The sequence below is a fragment of the Pituophis catenifer genome, unplaced genomic scaffold (assembly GCF_029215685.1).
Source record: "Pituophis catenifer annectens isolate HBS135680 unplaced genomic scaffold, rPitCat1.0.hap2 SCAF_1, whole genome shotgun sequence".
In the NCBI taxonomy this organism is placed as follows: Eukaryota; Metazoa; Chordata; class Lepidosauria; order Squamata; family Colubridae; genus Pituophis; species Pituophis catenifer.
Window position 1 is genome coordinate 185,958,772 of NW_027256881.1, and position 13,155 is coordinate 185,971,926.

At 41.2% G+C, this 13,155-nt stretch overlaps 1 protein-coding gene across 1 annotated transcript; it reads right to left on the reverse strand.

Annotated features, from left to right (window-relative positions):
* Positions 1 to 3,310: 3,310 nt before the first annotated feature.
* Positions 3,311 to 11,702, reverse strand: NABP1 (nucleic acid binding protein 1). The gene is made up of 6 exons (XM_070956836.1): positions 11,536 to 11,702; positions 10,946 to 11,084; positions 7,120 to 7,191; positions 5,104 to 5,179; positions 4,803 to 4,872; positions 3,311 to 3,664 (listed from the first exon to the last, which is right to left on the reverse strand). Exons 1-6 carry the CDS (start codon positions 11,624 to 11,626, stop codon positions 3,471 to 3,473), a joined length of 642 nt encoding a protein of 213 aa, XP_070812937.1. The 5' UTR covers positions 11,627 to 11,702; the 3' UTR covers positions 3,311 to 3,470.
* Between the last annotated feature and the right edge of the window lie 1,453 nt (positions 11,703 to 13,155).

Sequence of the window (13,155 nt, forward strand, 5' to 3'; positions counted from 1 at the left end):
AATACTCAAGTCACACAAAAGCATCTCTTAACATTCATGTTTTTCCAACATCTTTAGCTGAGTTTATTTTTGTTTGACTAGAACTTGCCAGGATAAAGATGGTGATGTTTAACTACTTTAAGATAGGATTAAATGAGCCGCGGTGGCAGTGGTTAGACTGCAGTCTACTGATTGCTTATTTGTAACCTATGACTATAGTTGTTGTACCTTATGATTCTTGATGAACTTATCTTTTATGTACACTGAGTGCATATGCACCAAGACAAATTCCTTGTGTGTCCAAACACACGTGGCCAATAAAAATTCTATTTTATTCTGCTGACTGCTGGCTACCAGCAGTTTGATTCTTACCGGCTCAAGGTTGATTCAGCTTTCCATTCTTCCAAGATGGGTAAAATGAAGACCCAGATTGTTGGGGGCAAGAGGCTGACTCTGTAAACCCCTTAGACTTAAGAGGGCTGTGAAGTGGTATATAAGCCTAAGTGCTATTGCTATTACTTTAGAATTAAGAGCACTTTTAAGTGACCCTGGAAACCAATAAATTATGCTCGATTCTCTAATTTCTCCCATACTGGAATGCAATTAGGATAGCCATCATATAGGGCTCATAAACTGCATAAGCCAAATGTTCAATTTACTGTATTTAACATGATGTGTTGTATCAGCCAATCTTGTTAAGCCAAATGCACTAAGATTTGAGAACCAGCAGATATAATCAGGATCAAATTAACCTTTTCTACTCACAGGGGCCAACACTAGTGGTCAAAGTTTTGTTTTGAAAGGGAGAATTCATGGTTGTATAGGAGCAGGAAGCTACTTTCCAATTAATACCTACACTTATGAACAACAACCTGTCAAATTTCTTCTTTTTTTGCAGCTATTGGAAGAACTGTTTTCCACAATACCTTCACTTATCAAAATATTAAGACATGACTGTACATGGTGTGAAAAGTTTGAAAATCTGCAGGTCTAGATTTTATTCAGGAAACATATCAGATTCTTAAGACATTGTGTCATGGGCATTCCACCCCCATTTCAAGATGCAAGATCCAAAATTACATAAAATAGTATGTATGCTGTGGCGTTTCAAACAGGTCTATCATGTTTCCTTCCAATCAGTTCATATACTACTGAAACTTTCAATAAGCATCTAATGTTATTTAACAGAACATTACCATTTTAGAAAAAACAATAGGAAGTGCTTAAAAATGCTTCCAAAATTTGTATATACCTACATCCTCTATATTTAGAAATTATATTTAAAGGTAAAGGTGCCCCTCGCACATATGTGCTAGTTGTTCCGACTCTAGTGGACGGTGCTCATCTCCATTTCTAAGCCGAAGAGCCAGCGCTGTCTGAAGACAATTCCGTGGTCATGTGGCCAGCATGACTAAACACTACAGGCGCATGGAACACTGTTACCTTCCCACCAAAGGTGGTCCCTATTTTTCTACTTGCATTTTTACATGCTTTCGAACTGCTAGGTTGGCAGAAGCTGGGACAAGTAACGGGAGCTCACTCCTTTATGTGGCGCTAGGGATTTGAACTGCTGACCTTTCTGATCGACAAGCTCAGCATCCTAGCCACTGCCTTCCCTCAGAAATTATATTTACGCCCATGTAAATCTGGACAAACAGAAGTCATTGTTTCAAACTGGTTTTTTTAAACAAATAAAAAAAAACCGCCCAAGGTTTATTTTTTTCTTAAAATACAGTTAGTGCAAATCTAATTATAAAGACTTCTTCCAAAAAGTAAAGGGGGGAGAAATCCAGTCTTATAGCATTTCGATATATTCCAAATCACAATCATAATCTTAAGGAAGACTGGATAGTTTTATCACTACCAGGAATAATTACAAAACAGGTTTTTTTAAACCATAAAAGTTAGTACTAATGCGAGTGTTTTATTCTGCTTTCTCAAACTCAGCAACCTGAAAACTTGAATTGAGCCAAAGTCAAGATTCTTTTTCCAAAAAAAATCCCACCCCCACCAAAGTTAAGAACTGCAAAAGTATTGGGTTTAACACAGGTCTCCAACCCTGGCAACTTTTAAGCAAAGCTGGCTGGGGAATTCTGGGAGTTGAAGTCCACCAGGTTTAAAAGTTGCCAAGGTTGGAGACCCCTGGTTTAACAGGCACTTAAGTATTGAGGGTTCTCACAAAAAGGGAATGTTATCATTGATCACGTACACCTTTTCTTTGTAGCATTCCACTTCAGATGCCAGGGGGAGATTTATGCTGCTTACTTAGGAGGCTCAAAATGTCTGAAGAATGCCCTTTTGTGAAAAGGATAAAAGCATCATGCTACTGTGACACCAGCCCTCTCCCTTTCATTATATGCTACATCCTTCACAATTCACCTATAAAAAGGGTGGAGAGCCTCAATTGCTTTAATTATTTACCCCTTGAGAACAGTCCTACATAATTTGCAAGTCTGAGATTCAATATTCTCATGGTCCAGTAGAGGGGGGGAAAACAGTGCAAATGGAAAATTTTCATGTCTAGGATGCTCTTTGGCTGTGTACATGAAATCATTCTTCTCTTCCCTGCACGCAAACCATCTTGAAACCACTACTTGCCACTTGAGATCAGCAGGGCTCCTCTAAAGCAGCAATCTGCAGAATCAACTGGCAAAAGGTTTTTTTCCAGGAGATTCCACACCAGCTGGGAATATGGATACCAAGAAAAGCTCTAAAGGATAAAATAACCTACTTCAAGTATGAAAAAACTTCAGATCGCCAAGAAGGGCAATTAAAAAACAAGAGATGTATGTTTGAGAGATTTAAAAGTTTTGTGGCATTTCTGAAAGGCAGGATAACTGGTAAAAATCTGGGATTTCTATTTTATGTAAAAGTTGGATTCTTATCAGCGTACATTTTTTTGGACAAGACACAGGTGAATCTTGCCGTGAGATCAACCCCAATCAAATAACAAGTCAACCAGCTTGGACAGTTCATCTGCACTTATTGTTAGAAATTTTTAATTGAGAACTGGCTTGTTAGATGGAACTTCTTCCTACCCCTCCCCACCCCCACCCCACTTATCACAAGCTCCCACCAACTGGGATGTGTGTCAGTCCCAAGAGCAGAAAGGAAATAAGCAAACATCTTAAGGCTGCATCACACAAACTAAACCCAAAATAAAAAAAATACTTATCCAGCCAAAACTGGGCCACCTTTTGGAAAACGGCAACTAATATTTAACGAGGAAATCTATTTTCAAATAGGCTTCTATATTTCCACACATTTTCTTTCCAGGGTGACGACACATGATCAGTAGCTTCACTGAATTTTGAATCAGGGCAGGGCGAGAGGGGCAAGGGGGCAGAGAAGTGAGAAAGTCTTTCCCTCCAGACAATGGAAGGCCAAGAATCAGAAAGAATAAACGTTTTCACAGTAAACCATAAATAAAAGTGCAGCAAGTGTTCAAGTAGGCTAACGAGGCTATGTGGACAGGGTGGGGTTTGGTTTGGTCATCTTTTGGAGGCTCTGCGGGGGTCCCTCCCATTACTAATTGTGCTTTGTAAGGGACGAGCATTGTTAGACAGCACAGGCGCAAGAGGAGCGGGGCCCCGTCCGCCAGACCTCCCAGAACCTGCATAGGTGGGGGCATGATTATAAGCAGTGGACAATCCAGTCAGCTCTGGTCCAGTCGGCAAACCATTTCCTAAAAAAAAAAAAAAAAAAAAAAAGGAAACAATTTTTTAAAAACTGCCATCAAACTTTCTATTTTCTCAGGCCACATTTCTTTAGCAATGGAGACTGCCAATGCTCAAAAAGAGCCTGTTCTTAACTAGGGAGCATTTAGCATGGAGTTGCCAAGAGCTGGTGAAATCACCAGTGGAGACCACAAAGTCCCAAGAGATAGCTTGCCACACGATGGTAATCAATGCACCAGAAAAACAAGTGGTGTCTTAGTGACGTAGCAGGATCTTGGGAGAGTTCTGTATAGTGCAGGTAATTCCTTGCTAATCTATAAACAGGCACCAAAGCTAATTAAAAAAAGTTAACATATCACATCACCATCTAAGTCACTGTTTTCTAACCTCAGCAACTTTTAAGATGCGGGGACTTGAAGGCTGGGAAATTCTGAGAGTTGAAGTTCACACATCTTAAAAGTTGTTAACAAAACAACTTTTTGTTAAAAGTGATTAAAAGATTTTGGTGCAAAATCTTTACTGGGTGTTAATTTACTGGGAACAATTATCTTACAAAGATTATGTAGCAGATACTTTTTTGTTGTGTCCAACTTTGGGTTCAATAAATTGGGTTATTGTGTCCTCTGATCAGGAACTTGATCTTCAAAATCAGTTTCCTGTATGTTCTCCCCAGTAAGTTGCCCAAATAAAATGATTGATGTATATGGGGCTATACCAAAGGAATCAGATGCCTGGCCTGTCCATGGTTTATTTATTTGTGAAATGAAATTGTGGAATGGGAGATGTAAACTGACACATACTATCAAAACCTGATTGGACAAGGAGCAGTGAGTACTCCTCCAAAATTTGTCTAGCAAGGTTTTGGATTTATTATTTTAATTTATTTATTTAATTTCTATAGCCGCCCATCTCAGTCAATGACTTTAGGGTCATTAGTGATGAGTCCAGGGCTAGGGAGGTAAAGTTGACTTGCTGTTTAAATTCTGTATCAATATTTGGCTTTAATTATTATGGTTAATCTAGGAGCAAGCCAAAGTTAACTGTAGTTTCTTAGCGTTGCTTTTTAAAATCAACCACAATTTAAACGAAGGCGTCTTCCCAAACAGCCATTCCATGCTTTCTCCTACTTCCCATACACTTACTTACCAGTTGGCCCAAAAGTACAAGTACCCGAATTAGCTGACAGAATGGAATTATTAGCCTGCTCACCCTGTGCCTTGAAAAAGAAATGCAAAGGGGGAAAAAAGCATTAAGAAAACAAATGATTTTTTTCCTTGAAAAAGTTATTCCCCACCCCCACCTGCTCATTTAAAAGCCCGTTGTTCCCATAAAGATGCAAAAAACAATCCACTGCAGCAAAAGGTCATATTAGATAAGACCCAAGAAAAACCTAGCTTAAAGCTGCTGATGGCAGATCCCAGAATGGAGCTGCATGTGACAAACCTACCACTTTATTTGGCTGCCCAGGGTGATCTGAACTGGGTTCACTGAAGTTGGGCACTTCTGAATACACCATGCAGAACCTGTACAGAAAAACAAACTCATGAGAGAATGAAGTTTCTTGCCGCAACTATTTCTGCAACCTCTATCCAGTTTCCAGCAATAAATCCCAGAGGCTACCAGAAAGGGCTACAAGACCATCAATGAGAAATACAGTTCTCAAATGATGCCTTAGCGTATCCAAAGTTCAGGCCCTGAGAAAACTAAAGCCTATACAAACGATGGGACTGGCTTCCAAGGTTGCAATTCTAAGCTCCCTTTCCTTCTGCTGTAGATGCCTGTATTTAACATTCTAATCATTTCTGCAGGAGGATACACACCAGGGCTACAACCCTTTGTACGTTTCCCTGAGACGGAGATCCACTGAATCATGAATGCCTCACTTGTATGAAAACATGCTTAGATCTGAGCCATACAGAGAAGACACAGTAAAGCTAGTGTGCAACAAGTTCCAAAGAGAAGTGTTTTAAGTTCAGTTAACATTCCAAATACCCACCCTATGCCATTTCCATTGCCACGCTTATTTTCTAACAAAATTATTCATCTTCACTTTTTTTCCCTTTATGACAACATCCGTGGTGGCGCAGTGGTTAGAATGCAGTACTGCAAGCTACTTCTGCTGACTGCCGGCTGCCAGCAGTTCAATTCTGAATGGCTCAAGGCTGACACAGCATTCCATCCTTACAAGATCGGTAAAATGAGGACTCAGACTGTTGGGAGCAATATGTTGACTCTGTAAACTGCTTAGAGTGTGCTGTAAAGCACTGTGAAGCAGTATATAAGTCACTTGCCTCCCCAAACTAAAATCAGATAGCCATCTTTTAGAAATGTATACTAATCTTCTCTAAATCCAGACACGCTTTGGATTTTTTTGCTTTAATTAAAAAAAAAATATGGAAGCAGATATAATGGAAGGTAATGTACTGTGAATAATCAGAGGTCACATTGCATAAATTAGACTATGAGTATAATCACACAGAGGCCACTTAACATTCCAACTGTTAGAACTATGCCCTAAATATTCCTATCCAGTCTAGCCTGGTTCACAATGCATGATTATGACAGAATGACTGGAAGATGAATTATGGATCAATTATTTAAAAGTTTGAATAGGGTCACTACCACATTAATCCTCCTTTATTGAATATACACATCTAGCCCAATTCACAGAAAACAGAGCTGAATGGCAAGAATTCTTCCATTGCATCTGACACAATGCAAGGAGAAACAAACATTTTCAGTACATCTTCAATACAGAGTTAAACCTTTGATGATCATCTAATGCTCCCATCATCATTCATGTCAAGATGAACCAGCCCCTAAAGTAAAAAAGAAAAAATCTGAACGGGTCCAGTCCTTTGCTTTTTAAGTTTTATTACAGGTCTCAATGAACAGTCTACGCAAAGTTGATAAATGCTAGACAAGCCAACAGTCTGATTCAGGACACAGTAGATCTTGGAGACCTTAATTAGAACCTAAAAGATTCTGCTACATAGAGGGGGAAATTTACCTTTACACCCCTAGAGAGGCTGGCTCCTCCAGGACAGACTGGAGCTCAATACCAGAGTAGGATGTGGAAGCTCGCATTGCGGCTGCCTCTACCGTACCTGGCCTGTGAATAAATAGAGGACTTCAGATTTTTGTGCTGCAAGTCCTTGAAAGTGATAATGTATTAACCTAACAAATGGCTAACTTACCTGCTTACAACTACACTCAAAAGACAGAAATTATGCTGGGTGGAAAAGACTGATCAAGAAGCCATTTCTTAGCTATTGAAGTTGAAGTTCCCAAACTCTATATTTCCCCCATCCCACTTTCAGGCAGAATAAAACCAAATAATGTTGGATCAACACCACAGAGTAGTAGTAAATGGCAGAGAGACTTTTTCCCTTAAGGCCTGGATTTTGCCTTACCTATCAGGCTTCAAACAATGAACAGATTATTTGCAAAATGAGATACTCACTCCCCAATTTTTTGCAGGTCACCTCCCCTTCCGGTATAAAGCGTAAGGCATCCTTTCCACAGAGAGGCATACCTAAGCAAGGAAACACAAGCAGCATTATGGAATGGATGGAAATTAAACAAGGAGAGAAGCAACCTGGAATTAAAGGAGAAACTTCCTAACAATGAGGACAATTAACCAGTGGAACAGTTTGCCATCAGAAGTTGTGGGTTCTTCATCACTAGAGTTTTTTAAGTAGAGACTGGACAGCCACCTGTCTGAAATGGGTATAGGGTCTCCTGCTTGAGCAGGGGGTTGGACAAGAAGACCTCCAATGTCCCTTCCAGCTCTATTCTGATTGAACCATTAGACACGCTAGAAAAGAATGGGGTGACGGTATTAGGATAAAACATAAGCCATCACTCATCAAGTGCCATCACATTTATGGTCAATACAATAAAAAATACACTTAAAGCACTGAAACATTAAACTTGGATTTGCCTTACATTAATTGCTGACTTCTATACTTTGGTTGTAATTAAGAACCGATTGGATAACTTTATCAAGTTAAAGAATTAAATAACTAAAATTTGCATTCCACTTTATGCCTCCGGTTGGCCCCCGAGACTCATAGTTCAACAAAATAACTCTTTAGCAAGATTTCACTGAGGCTGAAAGGGGAGAAAGATACAGTCTGCTTATAAAAATTAATATTGCTTCTAAAACTTTTGCAATGACGGCCAAAGTGTTGAGTCTTCAAAGAAGTTATCCATCTCTTTGTGTGAGTCACATATGAATTCGGCTAAAATGCAAAAAGGAAAGCAACTCTAATATGGTATTTAGCCAAGTTGCCCTATGAAGGGCTTACAATTTAGCCTAAGGGTTAAATCTGGTTGCCCATTGATACATAAGCAAATCTTGCATTATTGTTCCCAAGTAAGCAGCCATGACTGTCTTTTAAGCCAAAGAATATGTTCCAGCCTCATTCGGGATATATCGCATGCCTCTGCCCAAGGTATGCTAAATGTGGAAATGAATGTAGGGTTATTCCATTTCATTGCAGTTGCAGGATTGTAAGGCCAATTATATTGGAAAGGATAGTCTTATGTCTTGAGCAGGACATTATGAATTTGATAGACAAAAAGATCCGAAGACAAATCTCCTCAGTTTAACTCCAAACTACTCATGCAATGAGTCTTACTAGTCAATAATTGTAGTCTAATATGCAATGAGAAAATGCCTTAGGAAAAATGTATTAGACCATTCTAATTGAATGAGCAGCCAGGGGCAAGTCTTAATAACAGAGCTAAGTGCTGAATTGGATTCAAGAGAGAAAAAAAATGATCCAGAACATGGGAGGGTGCCAATACAATGCCAATCAGCAATTCCTTAAAACCACTTCCTTTCCCCCAATTACACAAGAATAACTGGGCAAAACTGACCAAAGGCTTTTGCAGAACAATGCTGCTACTGGCAACCAGAGTTGTTATTTATTCACTGACACATCACTGATTTTCTACTTTTTAAAAGCATTTCATCTACTCAAAACATGTCATCATCACAAATATTATGTAAGAAGAGTCATCCTATTGTGTCCATAAATTCTTCTCAGGAAATTCATAGCTGATGCAATTTGACCAGGATATATGTTGTTGTGTGTTTTTAATTTCTAACATAAAAAAATAAAGACAAGTTCAAGCAATTAATTATAAAAAGTAACTGGAATGTGATGAAATATAGCTTAAGTCCTTGTTTTTTATATTAACTGGCAAATAATTCAACAAGGCCATCCCTGACACCTGTTAGTTTCCTTTGGACTGAATTTAATGTAAAAAAAATGCAGAATACCCATAATAAATTAAAATGCTTTACTGCTAACTATTAATTCTGTCTCTCTCCGTTTTAAAATAAGCCCGCTTTCTCAGTAATACTTGGAGGCTCTCTGACAGAAAAGGCAGAAATAGTCAGCTGCAACAGGAAAGATGTTACAAATCACATTACACCTGATCTCAATCCATTACTCTATCTTATTTCAAAGGAGGGTACTATATCTAAGCATTCAGAGCCATTTACAGTTCGTGTAAAGACACCAAAGCACTAAAAAATTTCACCTTACAGGGCCCTGTTTTGCTGAAGACACGGGAGGGATGAGGCCTTGAATTTTTAACTCCGTAAGAAACTCTACTTTGGGCCAGCTCAAATACTGAAAAATGAGGTGTAAATTTAAAAAACAGCAGTGAGATCCACAATCTACAAGTGGGGAGGTGGGGGGTGGTGTCAGAGAAGTACCATCAAGCAGGATATTTTGTCCATAAACTGCTTCCAGGGGTTGGTCTTTACTGGGAAGTCATGCAAATAAAATGAATTATCACGGTCTATTTTAAAAAAGCTCCGGAAGTTGGACAAGGTGTTCAAAGTTTTAGCTATGAAGCTAAGCACCACCGAATACTTTCTTATCTCCCTGCCTCTGCAGAAAACTGCTTCAGTTATGGGGAAGTCAAAAATTATCTTCCACCTAAACTACTCTATCTAGAGAAGATATGACTGCAGAGAGCAGTTCTGATCTGTCCTCCTGCTCATAGTTATGACAGTCTTTTAAAGAAGTGAAACCTCCCTTAGATCAAGCTTGACTCTTGTTGATTTTATGACATGCCATGTTGTTTCCTTGGCAACAATACCAAAGTTGTTTCCATTGCTTTCTTCCCGTAAGATAAATAAATATAAATATGGTTCCTTAGTTTCTGGCTCGAAGATTTCCTAGCAGCCTCCCATGCAAATGCTAATCTGGTCTGACCATAGAGGTTTTTTCCCAGCTTAGATAAAATCAGTTAAGTTCTGCTATCTGGATATCTCCTTATTTCACAAGTCTTGGGCATTTCCCAAGTCTGAGTTCTACCACTGCAATGTTCAACTTGGCTCTTGAAGAGGAAGGACAGAAGGGGAGTGAATAGCTTTTGCTTCTCCATTATAGGAAACCCCTTAAATCAACACACTTCTACAAAACGGGCCCAGGGACAATCACGAAAACTGGGCAGGTCACCAGTTCTCTTAAGCCACCCCCCTTTCCAACCCATTCCATCAAAGTGTCACCACCTGCAGCCAACTGGATCAGTGGCTATGTTGGTTGGAAAACTGGGAGTCAGAAGGTTGGGGAAGGCCGCTTTAAAGTCAGTCAAGGCCAACATGTGGTAAAGAAAGGCTCCACTGCTATACACGAAGCCAAAGACAACCCTTTTGTTTATATCTGGGCCAGTTCCAATCATATACAAAGCACTGTGTATGACAAGAGGGGGAGGGTAGACTAGTGGAAAGAGTGAACCCCTTCCTGTGCCAGCCGTTTACCCTCAGGAGCCAATCTCTCGATCTAGTTCATGGGAGTAAGCACTGAGAGGACAGGTGTTTTTCCAAGAGACAAAGTGGCACAGGGGGCCCCCCTTTCCACTTGCCAATCTTGGCCTCTCCTCCTGTTAAAAGGATCAAGCATTAGGGGACTGGAACAATCTTGAAGAAGTGTTATCAGTCAACAGGCATTGTGGGTTAGATGTGGCAAAGGGATGAGCCGGCCCAACAATTCTTCCTATGTACAGTATATTGATTGAAGCAAACCCAGTTTAGAGAAAGCACAACCAATTTCTGTTCCCACTTTAACGGCAGATTTGCAAGAAAAGAATTCCTGTTCCCATTGCCCTCTTTTTCCAAAAGAAATGGAAGTCACAGATGCTTCAGTGCGAGTTTTAGCTAGTCCATGTTTGGGAACACTGCCTTCCAAGTAGCAGACAAGCTGCTTCAAGAGCAAACATGCCAGGCTGAGCTCAGCCTGACATCATCCTTATTTTGCATTACGTACCCTTTGGTCAACCGAATAATATCACCTGGCTGGATGAGGCTGCCAAGCTCATCCCACACAGAGATGGTGATGCTTCCTGTCTTGTCAGCTACTTTGCACGCCCTGACCTCATGTCCGTCTTTGGTTTTGGTAACACGCCCTGCCAAGAAACAGCAAAAAGAGAGAGAGAGAAAAAGCAAACAAATGAGACATATGCAGAAAGAATGACCCAATAAATACAAGCTGTCACCATAATTTATTCTCCTGTAAATGTGATTAGGAAGTTATTATGGCGTTTAAAAGCTTTGGAAACGATGGCAGAAAAATACTAAAATAAAAAATTAGAAGATAACTAAAAATCTGGAATGAGTCTATTTAAAAATAGGACTTTTTTTTTAAAGGGTGGAGCACACCACCCGTGGGACTGCACTGCCAACTCTTTCCCTGAAAAGTGACCAGTGTCCCAAACTCAAACACACACACACACACACACACACACAAGTAGCTTCTGAGCTAGAAAGAGGGAGAAGGAAAGATAGGAAGGTGAGGCGGGGAGGAGAGATTGAGGGAGGAAAACAATGAATGCGATGGTTCCAAGGGACCTCACTTACCTATCTCCAGTACAATAAAGACGACATTTACATTTTTCAGTCCGGGCTTTATATCTTTTATGAAGAGGTATGTTTCGTTTGCCATGCTCATGCTACTTGCTCAGGAGGAAGACACGGGCGTTGCGGGGATAGAATGAGCAGGACAAACCATTCCTTCCCAGCGGAGCACTGGGTACCAGAGGGCAGCCGGGGATCAGGATGTGAGTTTGACCAGCTTTTCAAAACAATTTTTTTTTTAGCAATTATATGTACAGCTGGAGGTGGCAAGGGGAGAAGGCGCTTTTTTTTTTAGGAGACAAGAAGGCACACACACAGAAACCCTTTCCTGTAGCTCAAACTGGTTGAACTCTCAATCGAGGGGTGGAGGGGGGGACCCCTGATCGCAGATAAATCTAAAGCCGGATTGGGGTTAGGAGCCTGAGCTCTCTGATTATACAGGCAACAGAGTTCAGCTGCGATTTCCGCCCCTGCCGGTGGAAGGGAAAACCCAGTCCAGCATTCTTCTCTCCTGCCTGCTTCTTACAGCGCGCTTAGCTCCACCGAAAAACGAGGGAGAAAAGAAAGCGGGGCGCTTTCTCTTGTTCCTTGTTATTTTATAACCACTGAGGTGCTTTGCTGCGCCTTGTTCTCCCCACCACCTAGTGAGCACACCAACCCCAAGAAAGTAAGCGCAGTAACTTCACTCCCCCCACGCCAACTCCTTTCGCAAACGCTCCCCCTCTATGGAAGGCAAGCATGTGCCGCATCGCGCTTTTATAGCCGAGCGGGCTGGTCCATTTGCTCCTCGTGAGGGGAAGATAGAAAAAAGCGTGAAGGACGGCACAAGGAAAACAGAGAAGGGAAACACCGACTGCCGGACAAACGGGCAGCTGCGGGGGTCTGATCAACCTCGCGTCGTATGTTATCCGCGTTGTTAACCAACCGGCGCTGGAGATATAAAAAAGCAGGACGGGGCCCACCCAAGCGAAATGGTACCGTCCGATGGACGCGGAATGGAACTGAATGTGACAAAGTGCCTCGTGAAAGGAGCCGATTGGTCGGAGGAGATTCTTTTGTCCTCTGACCTAGAATATTTACTCCGGCTCGTTGCCGTCCACACCTTCTTTTCCTTCGGCTCCTTTCAAGGGGCGAGTCGAAGCTTGCTTCACCCGAGGACAATGCTCTGCTCTCATCGGGAGCTTCCCGGAATGGCGGTCTCTGGCTTTTCGCATGCCGCTGATTCCTTCACTGACTTAGCCCTTTTCGAAAGGAGGCTGCCGGCCAACCTGTACACGCCGGGATTAGCCCCCCTGTTTGTCGTGTACAGTAAAACGTGTTTTCCCCAAAAGCTTAAATAACGTTTGAAACGGAGCAGAGTAAGCAGCAAAATCCATTTGTCCCGGATCTAGGAAACCTTGAACGCTGGAGATAATAACCGAGAATCTTAAAAGGGACTGTAATTGGCCGTGGCGTCTTAACGCTTGAAAACCCCACTTTTTTTTCAGGCGGAGAAAGAATATTTGAAAGCCAAACCCACGCGTTATTTTCCAGATCAATGATCCCCGACCTGATTGATGGGCTTGTTTCTCGGTAGCTGTGGGTAAATGGTGTACAATTTAGATCAGCGGATCCCTACTTGAA